Below are 18,937 nucleotides of genomic sequence, written 5' to 3' on the forward strand. Positions count from 1 at the left end.
TACAGATATGGGAGCTACAACACTGCGTATGGGGAAAATGTGCATTTACAGCATAATCCTGAGCTGGAGGCATCTCTCCCCGTGGATGCAAATACCATTACCATTACCAGCACCATTACCAGCACCATTACCATTATCATTATCATTACCAGTACCATTATCATTATCCTTACCATTATCATTACCAGTACCATTATCCTTAGTAGCACCATTACCATTATCATTATCTTTACCATTATCCTTACCATTATCATTACCAGTAACATTATCATTATCCTTAACATTATCATTACCAGTACCATTACCATTATCATTATCCTTACCAATACCAGTACCATTATCATTACCAGCACCATTACCATTATCATTACCAGCACCATTATCATTACCATTATCATTATCCTTACCAGTACCATTACCAGTACCATTATCATTACCATTATTCTTACCAGTACCATTAAACTAACCATTACCATTATCATTACCATTACCAGTACCATTACCATTATCATTATCCTTACCAGCCCCATTATCATTACCAGCACCATTACCATTACCATTACCATTATCATTATCAGTACCATTATCATTATCATTACCAGTACCATTATCATTATCCTTACCAGCCCCATTACCATTATCATTACCAGCCCCATTATCATTACCAGTACCATTATCATTACCAGTACCATTATCATTACCATTATCATTATCCTTAGTAGCACCATTGCCATTATCATTTTCCTTACCAGTACCATTACCAGTACCACACTGTGCATGATAGGAAGCAAATTCACACATGTATTCATACTTACCATGGAGTCAGAAAGATCTCTGCTGGATCCTGATTTGTGTACAATGGTCTGAAACTAGGCAGCAACATGTATGAGCTTTGGGCCTGATTCAGAGCCGGACGCTATTTGCGGACGGTCGTTCTGAAAAAGGGGCCGGATATTTAAATTGAGCGCTCGCTCTTTGCGGTCTGTTGACGCCTCTATGTCTGAACGAGCGAACGAAACATGCGCTCGCTATTTTGTAAAGACGCCCCCTGGCCGCTCGCATCATACGTCATCTCCGCTATTTATTAGATTAATCGAGTACATCGAAAGGCGTATGAACTGCTCGCTATTCTTGTGGTAGCATTTTCCTACCACAATCATGCCAGCAGTTCAGGCTAAAAGACAACCAAGTGACGTGGTCGATGACGCTGCTTTGTTAATTATGCACACCCTTAAAACGCCCGTTTGGCACGCCTGCGTTAGGATCTCCACTCCCCGTTTTCAAGCACCTTCCCCTGTTACCACCCACAAACGCCTCATCCTGTCACTCAAATTAGCAGCCCCTCGCTGTTTTACGAGCGCTCGATTTCCGACTGCAATGACTGGTTCGCGCATGCGTATTACGACCCATATGCATGCGCAGTTGTGCGAACATCGCTCGGAGCGAACGAGCGGCTCTGAATCAGGCCCTCTGTCTTCTGTGAGAGTCGTGCCTATGGCGAAGGGGCTCCTGTGTCCTCATACACCCAGCATGGGGCTGGCGCGGGAACCGATGCTAATGATGATGGTTGCGGCAGTTGACTTCCTGCTTGGATGCATCGTTCTCGCATTAGCTGTACGGAATCTCGCATTAGCGTTAGGTAGTGCATCTGGCTTCCGCAGCTTGCGGCAATTACAGCTCACTCAGAATCAGGTCCTCTGCTCTGTGCACACAATAAGGGAGCAATTATAGGTAACGCTCAGCCCCTGTGAGCTCCTCTGCGGGTAACAATGACTCAGTGATGATTAGACAACGCTATTACCTGCACAATTTGCCAAGCACTGGGCTGAATAACGGTTCTACAACAATAAAAGTTACACTGGCAGTTGGTTAAAGAGATTTTTGCTACATTGAATCTAAATTGGTTTGTTACATATACATCTGTGGTTTTTAGCACATTCCTGATTTATTAGTTTTAATATGCAGTATAAAGTTTCCAGAACTTAATTGTCATCCCACATACATGCTTAATTTTATAGATCTTAATATGTTTTTTAATCTATTTATTTAAAATTATAATATATTTTTTTCTCGTTTATTGTTTTGTTTGTCTTAGATTTTGTAATAAACTGTTACATTTTTTTTGACTAGCGCCTATTTTCTCCTTGTTTCATAGTATATAGTCTATGGGAATCCAGCAATTTTCCCATTTTAATAAGGCTGCTGCCAATCGGATGGTTATATCACATATTGTGACTGTCAAGGGTTAGATACCCCCTATTTAGGTTAGGTATTTTACGTACATACGTATTTTCCTTTTTTTGGTTAAAGATAAATATTGATTTCTGTAAGCCTGCGAGCAGGGCCTTCCTACCTATATAGCTGTCTGTTATTACCCAGTTTTGTTCTATTAATGTTTCCAATTGAAAAGCGCCACGGAATATGCTGCGCTATATAAGAAACTGTTATTAAATAAAAATAAAATACATTTTTCTGTTGTTTTTTTATTTACAGGTCTGATGGACTTCAGTCTTTTTGGTGTTTCATATGTAAGTAGAAAATCGGATAACCAGACATTGTGGTGATTTATAATCTGGGATTGCGTACAAGTTCCTTAGGGGCTTATTCAACGTTAGACATAAGTCACCCATTGTTTGAGTCTTACATTATGCTAATTCACTCACTTAACTACTAACTAGAAATAACCACATGGACGCCTATGTGGAATTAAAAGAGGACGCAGCCGAAATTTATTGATCAATTTGTAAATAGAAATATGGTGGCAGTAAAACGCAGTGCTCCAAGGCCACAGCCCGACAATTATATGTGACTAAATAAATAAACAGGCGGATCCCCGCCCGGCGCAAACTGGCCTGAGGTAGAACCATTCACCCTTAATTGGCACAGTATTGGCCCCTCCCTAAGATGATGACCAAGTCCCCCCCTAAGGTAAATGACCACTCACCACTATCAAAAGGCAAATGCTACCCAGGCACTCTTACGCTATAATAGGCCGCCCAGGAGACTTCCCGCCAGGCGGAACCTCCACCTGTTAGAAGGAAAATTGCACAATCCAACAACATTTCAAGAATTAAATATAAAACCGCTTAGACGGGTGGGGAGGTGGGTGGGGTTCAAAAACTGGAAACGAGGAAAATTGCTCCTCTTCCAGACTATTTATAATGAATAGTAGGGGTCTTGCCCTTTACTACTGCCATAGGCTACAATTTTGATGTGCACATTCCTTGCTATGCCCCCTCCTTTCCTTTAACCCCTGGTGAGCTAGCAATATTCCATCACCAAACAGGGTGCTAATCTTTCCGCAAACTTCTTCAAGTATTCAGATCTATCAAGCAGGCTCTCAATATACATCTGGAAAACAAATTAAATTGTGTCTCTGTGAGCTATTCAGAGACAGTCTCATCGCCGCGATACTGTGCAAATATCAGCCACATACAGGACTTCATTCAGAGTTGGTCGAAGCGGCCGCACGGTCTAACGCAGCTGATGTTCGCTAAACTGCACATGCGTACAGTTCGCAATGCGCATGCGCAAACCAGCCGCTACGATCAGAAATGTCTCTTTCCTTGAACACCGCCAGGTCGGTAGTTTGAGTGACAGGATGAGGCGTTTGTGGGTGGTAACAGGGGAAGGTGCTTGAAAACGGGGGTGTGGAGCTCCGAACGCAGGCGTGCCTCTTTATGCGAACGGGTTTGAAGGGAGTGCATAATTAAGAAAGTAGTGTCATGGCACATGTGACAGGGGAGGTTTTACACTGACATGATCGTAGAGCTTAAGAGAAGGTAAGGTCAACCTTTAGCTCTACGACCAGTTGCGATGGTATTCGATGCTCGCGATTAATCCTTAAGTAGCCGGAGATGACGTGCTATGCGTACGAGAAGTGGGCGTATTTTTAGCGATCCGACCGCATCCACCCCTTAGTCGGCCAGCTAACGATCCGACCTTAGGGACGCAACATGCGGGTGCATCATTTGCATATCTGGCCCCTTTTTCTGTACGACCGTGCGGCCGCTTCGACCGACTCTGAATGAGGTCCACAGTACTGCCAGCATAGTATGGTTTCCTGTGCTCCATAATGAGGAAACCTGCAATGTGGATGGATGCAATGTGACGTTCCGGAATGGCGCACGGCGTACAACACACTGAAATTAATTTTCCCCAAATAATTAAAGAAACTGAGACTGTCCTAAAATATCCTAAAACATCCAGCTCTTCTGGCTCAAGGTGACAGTTTAGTGAATATTGAAATCTCTAAATCCATCAGAGTTTGAGAACCTGTGATATAAAAAATTGCGCATGTTGTCAGGATACATAGGATTTTATGTTCTGGTTATGTATGCTACTTACATTCGCTGTAGGCAGTAGTGTATTTGTGTACCGCACCCAGCAGGGTACGCTGTATGGATAGGGCTTCACATACTTGTCTGACAGTCTGATTCAGAGACGGCTGCAAAGGCGATTACGCACTCAGTCGAGCGATTGTTTGCCATCGTGCTAGCGTATAAGCAGAACTGTGCGTGCGCAGAGATTGCACGGCGATTATAGACGCACGCAGGAATCCATCGCAGAGTGAGTGCCAGGCTGTCAGCGTGTAGGGGTGGTGACGAGGAGTGGTCAGAGAATGCAGGCGTGCCTGTCCGTATAAACACCGTTACGTGGGCGTGTATAAATTAGCCACTGTAAGTGCATACACAGCTCTGCCTGTCAGAAAAGCTCCCAAGGCTGCAGCAGGTCAGACCTTCCGCAAGGGCAAGATGGACGTCGGAGTGCGGCGATGTTACCGATATTTACGCAGTTAAGCGTCGTTGCATTCAGATAAGAAGGCAGCAGTGGGCGTCCTTATGCTCGGGTAAGCTTTGCAGACTTTAGCATATTTCCGCTGCTGAGTTGCGTCTGAAATTGCATCTGCGATCGCATTAGCGCCCATCTCCGTATCAGCTCCTGAATGTGGCTGGACAGGGCGTGACATGAAGCTTAGCCTGAATCCTAATGTCTGAAGACGGCTTGTTCTAGCTGTCAGTATAGAGTAGTGTTATGTACAACCACGCTCAGGGTAAATACTTTCATCCTAGAAGTGTGAGCAATCTGCAGCCCTGTTACACCCTGACATGTACTGAGAATAAACCATTATGGGCTGTATTACCTACAGTATGTACATAATGTTTCTCTATTTGTCTCTCACTCCTCATCTGCTCATACAGGAGGTACAGGATAGTAAGAGATATGGACAGAAAGTTCAGTACAGTAATATAGGACCATATGAATAGTTAGTGTCCATTTATTCATTCATATACAGCCAGGCAAATGCACACATACAGATATAAATGTATATATTGGTGTAGTGCGCTACTTAGGAGTAAGGTGTGCAAAATGGTTTAGACTTATGCTGCAGCTATAGACACTGGTGATCTCCCCATTATCACCAGAAATAAAGTATTATATTATAGACACTGGTGATCTCCCCATTATCACCAGGAATAAAGTATTATATTATAGACACTGGTGATCTCCCCATTATCACCAGGAATAAAGTATTATATTATAGACACTGGTGATCTCCCCATTATCACCAGGAATAAAGTATTATATTATAGACACTGGTGATCTCCCCATTATCACCAGGAATAAAGTATTATATTATAGACACTGGTGATCTCCCCATTATCACCAGGAATAAAGTATTATATTATAGACACTGGTGATCTCCCCATTATCACCAGGAAAAAAGTATTATATTATAGACACTGGTGATCTCCCCATTATCACCAGGAATAACGTATTATATTATAGACACTGGTGATCTCCCCATTATCACCAGGAATAACGTATTATATTATAGACACTGGTGATCTCCCCATTATCACCAGGAATAACGTATTATATTATAGACACTGGTGATCTCCCCATTATCACCAGGAATAACGTATTATATTATAGACACTGGTGATCTCCCCATTATCACCAGGAATAAAGTATTATATTATAGACACTGGTGATCTCCCCATTATCACCAGGAATAAAGTATTATATTATAGACACTGGTGATCTCCCCATTATCACCAGGAATAAAGTATTATATTATAGACACTGGTGATCTCCCCATTATCACCAGGAATAAAGTATTATATTATAGACACTGGTGATCTCCCCATTATCACCAGGAATAAAGTATTATATTATAGACACTGGTGATCTCCCCATTATCACCAGGAATAAAGTATTATATTATAGACACTGGTGATCTCCCCATTATCACCAGGAATAAAGTATTATATTATAGACACTGGTGATCTCCCCATTATCACCAGGAATAAAGTATTTTATTATAGACACTGGTGATCTCCCCATTATCACCAGGAATAAAGTATTATATTATAGACACTGGTGATCTCCCCATTATCACCAGGAATAAAGTATTATATTATAGACACTGGTGATCTCCCCATTATCACCAGGAATAAAGTATTATATTATAGACACTGGTGATCTCCCCATTATCACCAGGAATAAAGTATTATATTATAGACACTGGTGATCTCCCCATTATCACCAGGAATAAAGTATTATATTATAGACACTGGTGATCTCCCCATTATCACCAGGAATAAAGTATTATATTATAGACACTGGTGATCTCCCCATTATCACCAGGAATAAAGTATTATATTATAGACACTGGTGATCTCCCCATTATCACCAGGAATAAAGTATTATATTATAGACACTGGTGATCTCCCCATTATCACCAGGAATAAAGTATTATATTATAGACACTGGTGATCTCCCCATTATCACCAGGAATAAAGTATTATATTATAGACACTGGTGATCTCCCCATTATCACCAGGAATAAAGTATTATATTATAGACACTGGTGATCTCCCCATTATCACCAGGAATAAAGTATTATATTATAGACACTGGTGATCTCCCCATTATCACCAGGAATAAAGTATTATATTATAGACACTGGTGATCTCCCCATTATCACCAGGAATAAAGTATTATATTATAGACACTGGTGATCTCCCCATTATCACCAGGAATAAAGTATTATATTATAGACACTGGTGATCTCCCCATTATCACCAGGAATAAAGTATTATATTATAGACACTGGTGATCTCCCCATTATCACCAGGAATAAAGTATTATATTATAGACACTGGTGATCTCCCCATTATCACCAGGAATAAAGTATTATATTATAGACACTGGTGATCTCCCCATTATCACCAGGAATAAAGTATTATATTATAGACACTGGTGATCTCCCCATTATCACCAGGAATAAAGTATTATATTATAGAAGTTGTGTGTCTATTGAATAGCGCAACATATAAATAGTATACAATGCTGTATAGTTTCTTAATATTTAATGGGTATGTACAAAGTATGGTATAGTAAAAACCAAAGACAAATATAGACAATATAAATAGATAAGATAAATCAATAAATAAAATAAAATAAGGTTACAAATAAATGCAATATAAATATAATACAATTGAAAGTCAGTATGGGGGTCAATGACACTGCGAGGTAGTCCAGAAACACTTGTCATATTGTGAAAGACAGAGGACCTCATTCAGAGCCGCTCGCAAAATGCGAGCGCTCACCCTGAATGAGGGCGTCCGCTTCTCTGTAAAGAGCCGGCCCCCTGGCCGTTCGCTAAGCTGTGGGTCACCACCCACAGCTTTAGCGAGAGGCCAGTTTGATGGTCACGATGGTCAAGACCATCGCAACCATCGGGGCTTGCGACGAAACCCTTGTGGTAGGGTCTCATCTGCCGCAAGCCCCAGTAAGCTTTCGGCTCTAATAAAGCCGGAAGCTCACCACTGACATCATGAGTGATGTCAGTGGGGCCGCCCCCAAACGGCAGGCATTCCTTCGGGAACACCTCCGTTTGGCTAGTCACCCCCCCACCCCACCTACAAAACGGGGCGAGCTGTTGATCACCATCAACAGCCGCCCCTTTTGTTGTGAGCCCCGGAGCAAGAGAATTTCTCTCTCGCTCCGGGGCTTGCGCACGCACAGTGCGGCCGCTGCACGTGCGCAGGGCCTCAGCATTGACCAGCTTGTGAGCGCTCAGCGCTTGCAAGCGGGTCTGAATGAAGCCCAGAGTCTTGCTATGTATCTTTTGCCAAAGTGAAAACAAATGTCAGCTCGTCAATGCTGCTGTAACTGATACAAAGTTGCAGGTTTCCGGGCTAGGTGCATGCACCTCCTACCTCGTCAGCGCTGTGTGGTTGCTGTCCTTATTGTAAGTGTGGCACATCCGTGTGTCTTTACACGTGTACAACCTCCCGGTCCTTGCTCGTACTCCGGTCCGCTGCCAGCGCTTTGGTTGCTGCCTTGAGTTGAGGGTGGCAGTCGCTGCTGCGCACACTGTGCGGTTGAGCGTGCACATTTCTCACCGCCGATGCTGTTGTTAGTGGAGTCCAGACAGCAAGGAGAAGGGGGCGTGACCAACGCATTTCACCCGTTAGATTCTGTGCAGGCTTCGTCAGGGCTGTGGTCATACAACTTGCCTGAAAACTCCATTTGGCGCCAGTCACCTGGCGCACGTGACCCTTGCATCAGTCTCGGTTGTGTTGCACTGCGATTAAGATGCGCATCCATGCAGAAAAGATGCTTGGCGCAAGCCGTGTCGCACCAGGCTGGGCGCATCGAGGAGTGTTTGGCTCGTCTGCAGCAATAGTGTATGAGGACTGTCCTGACGCAAGAGAGGGAGCCTCAATTTACTTGTTGATTAAATATAGCGATATCATTGTATGATTGTAGGTTTCTACAATAACAGAATGATTGGGATCCTGAAATCAATAAAATGTCCACAAAAACTAAATAAAAATATTTTTGCATTTGAACAAATTTCTAAAACAATCTGGAGTCTCAGTAATATGTTACCAGCTGTAAATTGGAAGAATTATCTTTAATAATGAAGTAACCGGTTCCTATGTGTTTGTATGCAGACTGGAGCAGATATTTGTGGATTCTTCCAAAATTCCAACAGAGAATTATGTGCCCGCTGGATGCAGCTTGGAGCATTTTACCCATTTTCAAGAAATCACAATGGCATAGGATGGACGGTACGTTATCCTTATTAATACTCAGCGCAGAACGTGTAAGTGACGGATCATTATACTTATTAATACTCAGCGCAGAACGTGTAAGTGACGGATCATTATACTTATTAATACTCAGCGCAGAACGTGTAAGTGACGGATCATTATACTTATTAATACTCAGCGCAGAACGTGTAAGTGACGGATCATTATCCTTATTAATACTCAGCGCAGAACGTGTAAGTGACGGATCATTATACTTATTAATACTCAGCGCAGAACGTGTAAGTGACGGATCATTATACTTATTAATACTCAGCGCAGAACGTGTAAGTGACGGATCATTATACTTATTAATACTCAGCGCAGAACGTGTAAGTGACGGATCATTATACTTATTAATACTCAGCGCAGAACGTGTAAGTGATGGATCATTATACTTAATAATACTCAGCGCAGAACGTGTAAGTGACGGATCATTATACTTATTAATACTCAGCGCAGAACGTGTAAGTGACGGATCATTATACTTATTAATACTCAGCGCAGAACATATCAGTGACGGATCATTATACTTATTAATACTCAGCGCAGAACGTGTAAGTGACGGATCATTATACTTATTAATACTCAGCGCAGAACGTGTAAGTGACGGATCATTATACTTATTAATACTCAGCGCAGAACCTGTAAGTGATGGATCATTATACTTATTAATACTCAGCGCAGAACGTGTAAGTGACGGATCATTATACTTATTAATACTCAGCGCAGAACGTATCAGTGATGGATCATTATACTTATTAATACTCAGCGCAGAACGTGTAAGTGATGGATCATTATACTTATTAATACTCAGCGCAGAACGTGTAAGTGACGGATCATTATACTTATTAATACTCAGCGCAGAACGTATCAGTGATGGATCATTATACTTATTAATACTCAGCGCAGAACGTGTAAGTGACGGATCATTATACTTATTAATACTCAGCGCAGAACGTATCAGTGATGGATCATTATACTTATTAATACTCAGCGCAGAACGTGTAAGTGACGGATCATTATACTTATTAATACTCAGCGCAGAACGTGTAAGTGACGGATCATTATACTTATTAATACTCAGCGCAGAACGTATCAGTGATGGATCATGTTTGCTTTTGGGCCAAAACAGAGTTTGGTCTCTTCCATGAACTTTCTGTGTAGTATGATAATAGCAGTCACTATATTTATGCTGTTATGGCTGTTTCCAGATACTCGGTTATTATTGCTGTTATGTACTCTTGTTACTGTAATTATGATGTAGCTCAAAGTTGGCTTTAGAAAATCTATTATAATGCATATAGTCAGATTGGGAAAGTAAAGTAATCTTGGAATTTGTTTTAGAAGCGGCCTCATGTGGGCGGGGCCAGAAAAATTTGGCAGGATGATTATCCCCAGTGACATTGGTGTGTAATATAACACTTATTGTGGTATTCAAATAGGCACGATAAAACGTAACGCTGGAGAAATTTTCGCGCTATTCGCCAGTTTTTGTTGTGATATTTTCGCATCTTTTGTCAATGTGCGCGATCGTTTTTCGCCCTATTCTTTTGGAAAAGTCGAAGAAATGCATACGCGTGAATACTGCGCATGGCGAAACCCACGAAAACGACAGCATATTTTCGGGAAATCAGTCTGTACCCCATAAAAAACCTAACTGACATCGGAAATCAATATATAAGTATATTAATAGCCCTAATAAAAGTATTTTGGGTTCTTACATTGTGTCAAGGGCTGTTATATGTATATTTGTACAAGTGTGGAAAACTCTTACACAGCAATATCTTTTGGAGTAAGTGCAGTTTTAAAAAATGTAAAATAATACACCTGCTGCAGCCACCTGCAATCCTAAAAACACCCGTCCCATCCATACAGACCCCCAAAGTACCTGTCCCATCCATACAGACCCCCAAAGTACCTGTCCCATCCATACAGACCCCCAAAGTACCTGTCCCATCCATACAGACCCCCAAAGTACCTGTCCCATCCATACAGACCCCCAAAGTACCTGTCCCATCCATACAGACCCCCAAAGTACCTGCCCCAGTACTTTAAACCCATTTTCCAACACTTTATACATTTTCATCCCAAAAATGACATCATTAATAGGGAGGATAAAGTCAATTACAAATATTATTTTGGCCTATTTAGTCATTAGAGGGGGTGTTCAAAGGGTTCTGAACCAAGGGCCTGATTCAGACCCGCTCGCGAGCGCTGAGTGCTCGCAAGCGGGTGGATGGTGCCCTAGTGTGCATGCGCACGACGGAGGCTGCTCCGTCATGCGCATGCGCGTGACCCGGCTAGCGACGGGGAAGCCGTCGCTCCGGGTCTCGCACCAAAGGGGGCGTGCTGTCGATGTTGATTGACAGCACGCCCCCTTTGGTGGGCGTGGTGGGGGCGTGGCTGCCAGACGGAGGCGTTCCCATGGGAACGCCTACCGTCTGGGTCCGGCCCCACTGACATCACTAGTGATGTCAGTGGGAGTGTTTTTGGCTCTGATAGAGCCAAAATCACTCCAGGGCTTGCGGTCACTGAGACCCTACTGCAAGGGTCTCGTCGCAAGCCCGATGGTCGCGATGGTCTTGACCATCGCGACCATCTTTTTGGCTGCTCGCATATGCTGTGGGTGGTCACCCACAGCTATGCGAGCGGCCAGGAGGCCGCTCCAAGTTTAGGTAGGAGGGCCCTGATTCAGAGCGAGCGCTCTGGTCAGAGCGTCCGGCTCTGAATCAGGCCCCAAGTCCCCACATTTTTAGTCAAAAGTAGGGATTTTGCACCTGCTCTGAGGTGGTGAAAACTTTTCACCGGTTGTGGCCTATAGAGTATTTGCACATGCGATAACTCTGGGAATAGAATTGCACGTTACGCAATTAGGAGCGAACATTTTGCAAATGTGACACCTTCCAGCTTTTTACGTGAATACCCCCCTTACTGGTTAGCTAATACCGCAATACTAATGACGATATTTTAGAGGACATTACTACTGGTGGTTTATTACTAGGCATTAGTGTTACTGCAGCAACAGTGGGCGAGAAATCTCTTGGAAAACACAGAGTAGCACAAGCTGGAGGCGTAAAGTCTCATATTACAGAGTCTACGCATCTATGGTTCTCTTGGCAACGTAGCAACACCCTGGCTAAGAGGACTAGTACGCCAGATTGGATGTCACATGTACCGTACCCTCTACCTGGCTGTTGATATAGCAGAGCGCCTAGAGCTATAGAAAAAAGTGATATGTCAGTTATACATGGTTTATTTTAACCTCTGATGTTTGTCACACTGCCCGTGCACATGACCCGTACTGAGCATGTGCAGATTGGGTCCTGCTTTATCGGACGCAGTGCAGCTGCAGTGATCAGGTGATTGACAGTCTACAGCCATTTGGGGGGGAGGGGGGAGCTGGCAGCAATGGGAAGCATTTTGCAAAATGGAGGGCGTGTCAGACCCATTTTGTAGGCAAGCTGAGGCCAGGAACCGCATCTTCCAAAGCAGCATCACTGGCCTCGGCAGCGTGAGAACACCGGCCATGTACATGCAGAAGATCCGCAGCAAGAGATCACAAAAGCTGTCAGTGGGACTCATTCTACTACAGACGCCACCTGCTGCTTCTACATACAAAGATGCCGCTGTGTAATACCGTCCATCTATGAATCCGGCCCAATGTCATCAAAGACCTCTGATTCATTACACAGATTCAACCAATCAGATGTAAGAGTCGTCCTATGCCCGCATTCAATTTGAGTCTGGACTTTTCGCCTGCTGGACTTTTCGCCTCCTTCGTCTGTTTTCCAGGCGGAAAAGTATTGCGCGCGTGCCTAATTATCCCCGTATTCAATTCCTATGGACGCGAAAGCGGGACCTGGCGAAACTAGAAGCGGTGATAAAACCTGTCAATTTTCGGGATATCATCCTTGGCCCCCCCCTAATTGGGGCTTGGAGGAGTGTATTACATTTAATTAGAACATTCAAATATAGGGTTACAGCAGGTAAACAGAAAGTGTCCTTTATATATTTATTAGGGGTGTGCACCGGCCACTTTTCGTGTTTTGTGTTTTGGTTTTGGATCTGGATCTTTCTTCGTGTTTTGGATCTGGATTGGTTTTGCCAAAACCACCCTTCCGTGTTTTGGGTTCTGGGTTTTGTGCTTTGGAGATGTATTTTTTTTGAAAAAAAGCATAAAAACAGCTAAAATCACAGAATTTGTGGGTTGTTCTGCTCCTATGCTATTATTAACCTCAAAAACCTTAATTTCCACTCATTTCCAGTCTATTCTGAACACCTCACAATAGTGTTTTTATGTCCAAAAGGTTGCACCGAGGTAGCTGGATGACTATGCTAAGCAACATGAGTGGGCGGCACAAACACGTGCCCCATCTAGGAGTGACACTGCAGTGGCAGACAGGATGGCAGTTTGAAAAACTAGGCCCCAAACAATACATAATGCAAAGAAAAAAAAGAGGTGCAAGATGGAATTGTCCTTGGGCCCTCCCACCCACCCTTATGTTGTATAAACAGGACATGCACACTTTAACAAACCAATCATTTCAACGCCAGGGTCTGCCACACGACTGTGGCTGAAATGATTGGTTCATTTGGGCCCCCACAAAACAAGCTGGCAATTAATCTGTCCCTGCACAAACTGGCTCTACGGAGGCAAGATGTCATCCTCATCCTCCTCATCCACTGATTCCTCACCCTCTTCAGTGTTGTGTACATCCTCATCCTCACAGAGTATTAACTCGTCCTCGCTGGAATCCACCACCACAGGTCCCTCTGTACGTTCTGGAGGCTGGTCTCCCTGGAAGAGTTGATAATTAATTTTTATGAACATCATCTTCTCCACATTTTGTGGAAGCAACCTCCTACGCCTTTTGCTGATAAGGTTCCCGGCTGCACTAAACACTCTTTCGGAGTACACAGTGGAGGGGGGGCAACTCAGGTAAAATAGAGCCAGTTTGTACAGGGGCCTCCTTATTGCCTCTTTTTCCTGCCAGTACAGGTACGGACTGTCTAACATGCCTACTTGGATGCTGTCACCGATGTAATCCTCCACCATTCTGTCAATGGTGACAGTATCATATGCAGTGACAGTAGACATGTCAGAAATTGTTGCCAGGTCCTTCAGTCCAGACCAGATGTCCAAACTTGGTCCTGCCTGCCCTGCATCACCACCAGCGGGTTGCTTAGGATACCTACATTTTTTCCTGGCAGCCCCACTTGCAGGAGAAAATGAAGAAGGAGCTGTTGACATGTAACGTTCCGCTTCAGCTGACAGTGTTTTCACCAGCAGGTCTTTTGCACATCTGCAGGCTTGTGTCGGCCGGACAGAGAAACACCAAATAGGCTTTAAACCTAGGATCGAGCACAGTGGCCAAAATGTAGTGGTCTGATTTCAAGAGATTGACCACCCTGGAATCCTGGCAAAGCGAATGAAGGGCTTCATCCACAAGTCCCACATGCCAAGTGGAATCACTCCGTCTTAGCTCCTCCTTCACTTTCTCCAGCTGCTTCTGCAAAAGCCTGATGAGGGGAATGACCTGACTCAAGCTGGCAGTGTCTGAACTGACTTAACGTGTGGCAAGTTTGAAGGGCTGGAGAACCTCGCACAACACGGAAATCATTCTCCACTGCGCTTGAGTCAGGTGCATACCCCTCCTTTGCCTATGTCATAGGTGGATGTATAGGCTTGAATGGCCTTTTGCTGCTCCTCCATCCTCTGAAGCATATAGAGGGTTGAGCTCCACCGCGTCACAACCTCTTGCTTCAGGTGATGGCGGGGCAGGTTCAAGAGTGTTTGCTGGCGCTCCAGTCTTCGGCGAAAGTGGCCAGAAATTTTTCAGGCCACCCAAAGCATCTCCTGCACGCCCCTGTCGCTTTTCAGAAAATTCTGCACCACCAAGTTTATTGTGTGAGCAAAACATGGGATGTGCTGGAATTTGCCCAGATGTAATGCCCGCACAATATTGGTGGCATTGTAAGATATCACAAATCCCCAGGAGAGTCCTTGTGGGGTAAGCCACTGGGTGATGATTTCCCTCTAAGAGGTTGTCGGCGGTGTGCCTCTTACTGAAACCGGTGATACACAGCGTAGCCTGCCTTGGAATGAGCTGGCGTTTCTGAGATGCTGCTACTGGTGACACTGCTGTTGTTGCTGCGTAAGGTGATACATCTACCCAGTGGGCTCTCACAGTCATATAGTCCTTAGTCTGCCCTGTTCCACTTGTCCACATGTCCGTGGTTAAGTGGACATTGGGTACAATGGCATTTTTCAGGACACTGAGGACACTTTTTTTCTGACATTTCATTACGGTCTCGGTATCGCCTGCCTAGTGAAGTGGAATCTAGACGGGATTTGGATCCGGGGACACACTACCTCCATCAATTGTCTAAATCCCACTGCACTAATGGCGGATACTGGACGCAAGTCTAACACCAACATAGCAGTCAAGGCCTCAGTTATACGTTTTGCTTCAGGATGACTGCTGTCGTACTTCATCCTCCTCGCTAAGGACTGTTGGATATTCAATTGTTTAGTAAAAGTAGTGGTGTTCCTACTTCCTCTCTGGGATGATGAACGACTCCCAGCAGCAGCAACAGCAGCAGCGGCAGCAGTAGGCGTAGCAATGCAGGATCCTCCGGAGGAATCCCGGATAGGAGAGCCAGTCATGCCAGAGACATGGCCTGCAGGACTACTTCCGATTCTGACTAAGGAGGAAATTGACGAGGAGGGTGTGGTTTGCAGGCGCTTGGATACAACAGGACAATGGGATTTAGGTGTCCCTGGACTGCTTACGGTCTTAGCCAAAGTTTCTGAACTTGACAGTAACTTTTTATGAACGTGCTGCAGGTGCCGTATAAGGGAGGATGTTCCTAGGTGGTTAACGTCCCTACCCCTACTTATTTCACCTTTACATATGGTACATATGGCAAGACAGTTGTTGTCTGGATTTGGATAGAAATATTGCCAGACCAAAGAGGTGGAATGTTTGGTCTTCTGCCCAGGCATGACCGTGATGGGCTCTTTCATCCCACGGACAACAACTGTCTCCCCCGGAGCCTGATTTAAACAAACCACATCACCATCAGAATCCTCCTCGCCAACTTCCTCCTCAGCACCAGCTACACCAGTATCCTCATCCTGTTGTACTTCAACAGTGACATCTTCAATTTGCATATCAGCAAGTGGACTGTGGGTGCTCCTTTCAGCACTTGCAGGGGGCGTGCAAATGGTGGAAAGAGCCACCTCTTCCCGTCCAGTACTGGGAAGGTCAGGCATCGCAACCGCCACCACACTTGGACTCTCCTTGGGGATTTGTGATATCTGCTTAAAATGCACAGTTCTTTGCTGTGCTTTTGCCAGCTTAACTCATTTGATTTTTTTAGCGGGAGGAGGGCTTCCATCGTCATGTGAAGCTGAACCACTAGTCATGAACATAGGGAAAGACCATAGCCGTTCCTTGCCACTCCGTGTCATAAATGGCATATTGGCAAGTTTACGTTTCTCTTCAGATGATTTAAATGTTTTTTTTAAAGTCATTTTCCTGAACTTTGTCATTTGGGATTGTATGTGCCCTCTACTATGACATTGGGCATCGGCCTTGGCAGACGACGTTGATGGCATGTTATCGTCTATGTCATGACTAGTGGCAGCAGCTTCAGCACTAGGAGGAAGTGGTTCTTGATCTTTCCCTATTTTATTTTTATCGGAGAAAGTTTGGTCCTCCATTTATGTTATATTGATATATACGTGCGGCTAAGGCGCACACAAACACAGAAAATATTTTTTTATTTTTGTTGGTAACTAGTGCACTTTGTGGGTTACACCACCCTTTAAGAAATGAGCCAGCCGGCTCTTTACTTGTGGGACATAGGCGCACGCTTGGCGCTGCTCCTTTTTTGATGCACGTGAAGCCACAGTGCACACAATTCACAAACACAGAAAATATATATATTTTTTGTTTGGAGTGTACTTTGGGAGTTACCGCACCCTTTAACGGACAAGCCAGCTGGCCCTTTACTTATGGGACACAGGCGCACGCTTGGCGCTGCTCCTTTGTTGATGCATGTGCAGCCACAGTGCACACAATTCACAAACACAGAAAATATTTTTTTATTTTGTTTGGAGTGTACTTTGGGGGTTACAGCACCCTTTAACGGACAAGCCAGCTGGCCCTTTGCTAATGGGACACAGGCGCACGCTTGGCGCTGCTCCTTTGTTGATGCACGTGAAGCCACAGTGCACACAATTCACAAACACAGAAAATATTTTTTTATTTTGTTTGGAGTGTACTTTGGGGGTTATAGCACCCTTTAACGGACAAGCCAGCCAGCCCTTTACTAATGGGACACAGGCGCACACTTGGCGCTGCTCCTTTGTTGATGCACGTGCAGCCACAGTGCACACAATTCACAAACACAGAAAAAATATTTATTTTTTTTGCACTTGGGGGGAGCACCCCTGATGGACAGAGCACCCACTGCACAACACTACAGCACCCCTTTAGGACTGGGACACTGCACAGGACTTTGGAGTGGACACAGCCCCTATGGACAACTGACTGCACAACACAGTCCAGCCAGCCCCTATGGACTTTGGAGGAGTGGACACAGCCCCTATGGACAACAGCAGCACAGCGCAGCACAGCACAACACTGCACTACACTATACTACACTACATAGCCCAGCCAGCCCTAACTCCCACCCTCCCTCTTCACTGTCCACAGCCGAGTGAGAAAATGGCGCCGACGCGGGCACCTTATATAGGATCCAAAACCCGCGAGACCCGGAAGGTGGGATGATGACATTTTGCCTCGATTTCAGATCCGAGTCAGGCGGGAAAAGTCGAGCCTGACTCGGATCGGGGGGGCTGGGGGGGGTTCGGATTTCAGAAATCCGAACCCGCTCACCCCTAATATTTATATGTAACTCAGTCCTGAGTTATCTCTATAGCTGCATACACACACAACGATTTTGTTACCAACGATTTTATGAACGATTTTTATGAACGGTTTTCTGTCAGATTATATGTCAGATTTTTTAATGTGTAATGAACGATTTTTAAGAACTACAAACAATTTTTGCATATTCCCTTAATGAAATTCGTTGAGTTGACAAGTCTGACTGAACTACAAACGACAAACTACAAAAGTGAACGCGCATGAACGATAATCGTTCATCGTTTGACTCAGAAAGTGAACGATTTTTGCAAACGATTATCGTTAAACGATAATCATTAAAAAAATTGTTGTGTGTGTATGCAGCTTATCAGTGTTTTATTATTCCCTGTCATACATCCCTGTACTCTTGTGCTGATCAGCGGCCAATTACTACCCATAATAATGTTATTTCTGTGCTGACTGCTTATACAGTATGCAAATGGTTTGCTATAAATACTATTATTACCAATCATATGATCACCAGGCCTGTAACCAGTACTGACATCTGTACATATGTTATTATTACCAATCGTATGATCACCAGGCCTGTAACCAGTACTGACATCCGTACATATGTTACTATTACCAATCGTATGATCACCAGGCCTGTAACCTGTACTGACATCTGTACATATGTTGTTATTACCAATCGTATGATCACCAGGCCTGTAACCATTACTGACATCTGTACATATGTTACTATTACCAATCGTATGATCACCAGGCCTGTAACCAGTACTGACATCTGTACATATGTTATTATTACCAGTCGTATGATCACCAGGCCTGTAACCTGTACTGACATCTGTACATATGTTGTTATTACCAATCGTATGATCACCAGGCCTGTAACCAGTACAGACATCTGTACATATGTTATTATTACCAATCGTT

General features: G+C 44.1%; 1 protein-coding gene across 1 annotated transcript in view; it reads left to right on the plus strand.

Moving 5' to 3' along the window:
* LOC148481847 (maltase-glucoamylase-like) overlaps positions 1-18,937 on the plus strand; it is a 212,421-nt gene that overhangs the window by 166,844 nt on the left and 26,640 nt on the right. Inside the window, exons 38-39 of the mRNA XM_088452934.1 lie at positions 2,494-2,528; positions 8,970-9,086. Coding sequence (XP_088309060.1) covers positions 2,494-2,528; positions 8,970-9,086 — 152 coding nt within the window. The remainder of the gene's footprint in view (positions 1-2,493; positions 2,529-8,969; positions 9,087-18,937) is intronic.

This window comes from Taudactylus pleione, unplaced genomic scaffold (assembly GCF_031769625.1).
Source record: "Taudactylus pleione unplaced genomic scaffold, aTauple2 ptg000559l, whole genome shotgun sequence".
Classification (NCBI taxonomy): Eukaryota; Metazoa; Chordata; class Amphibia; order Anura; family Myobatrachidae; genus Taudactylus; species Taudactylus pleione.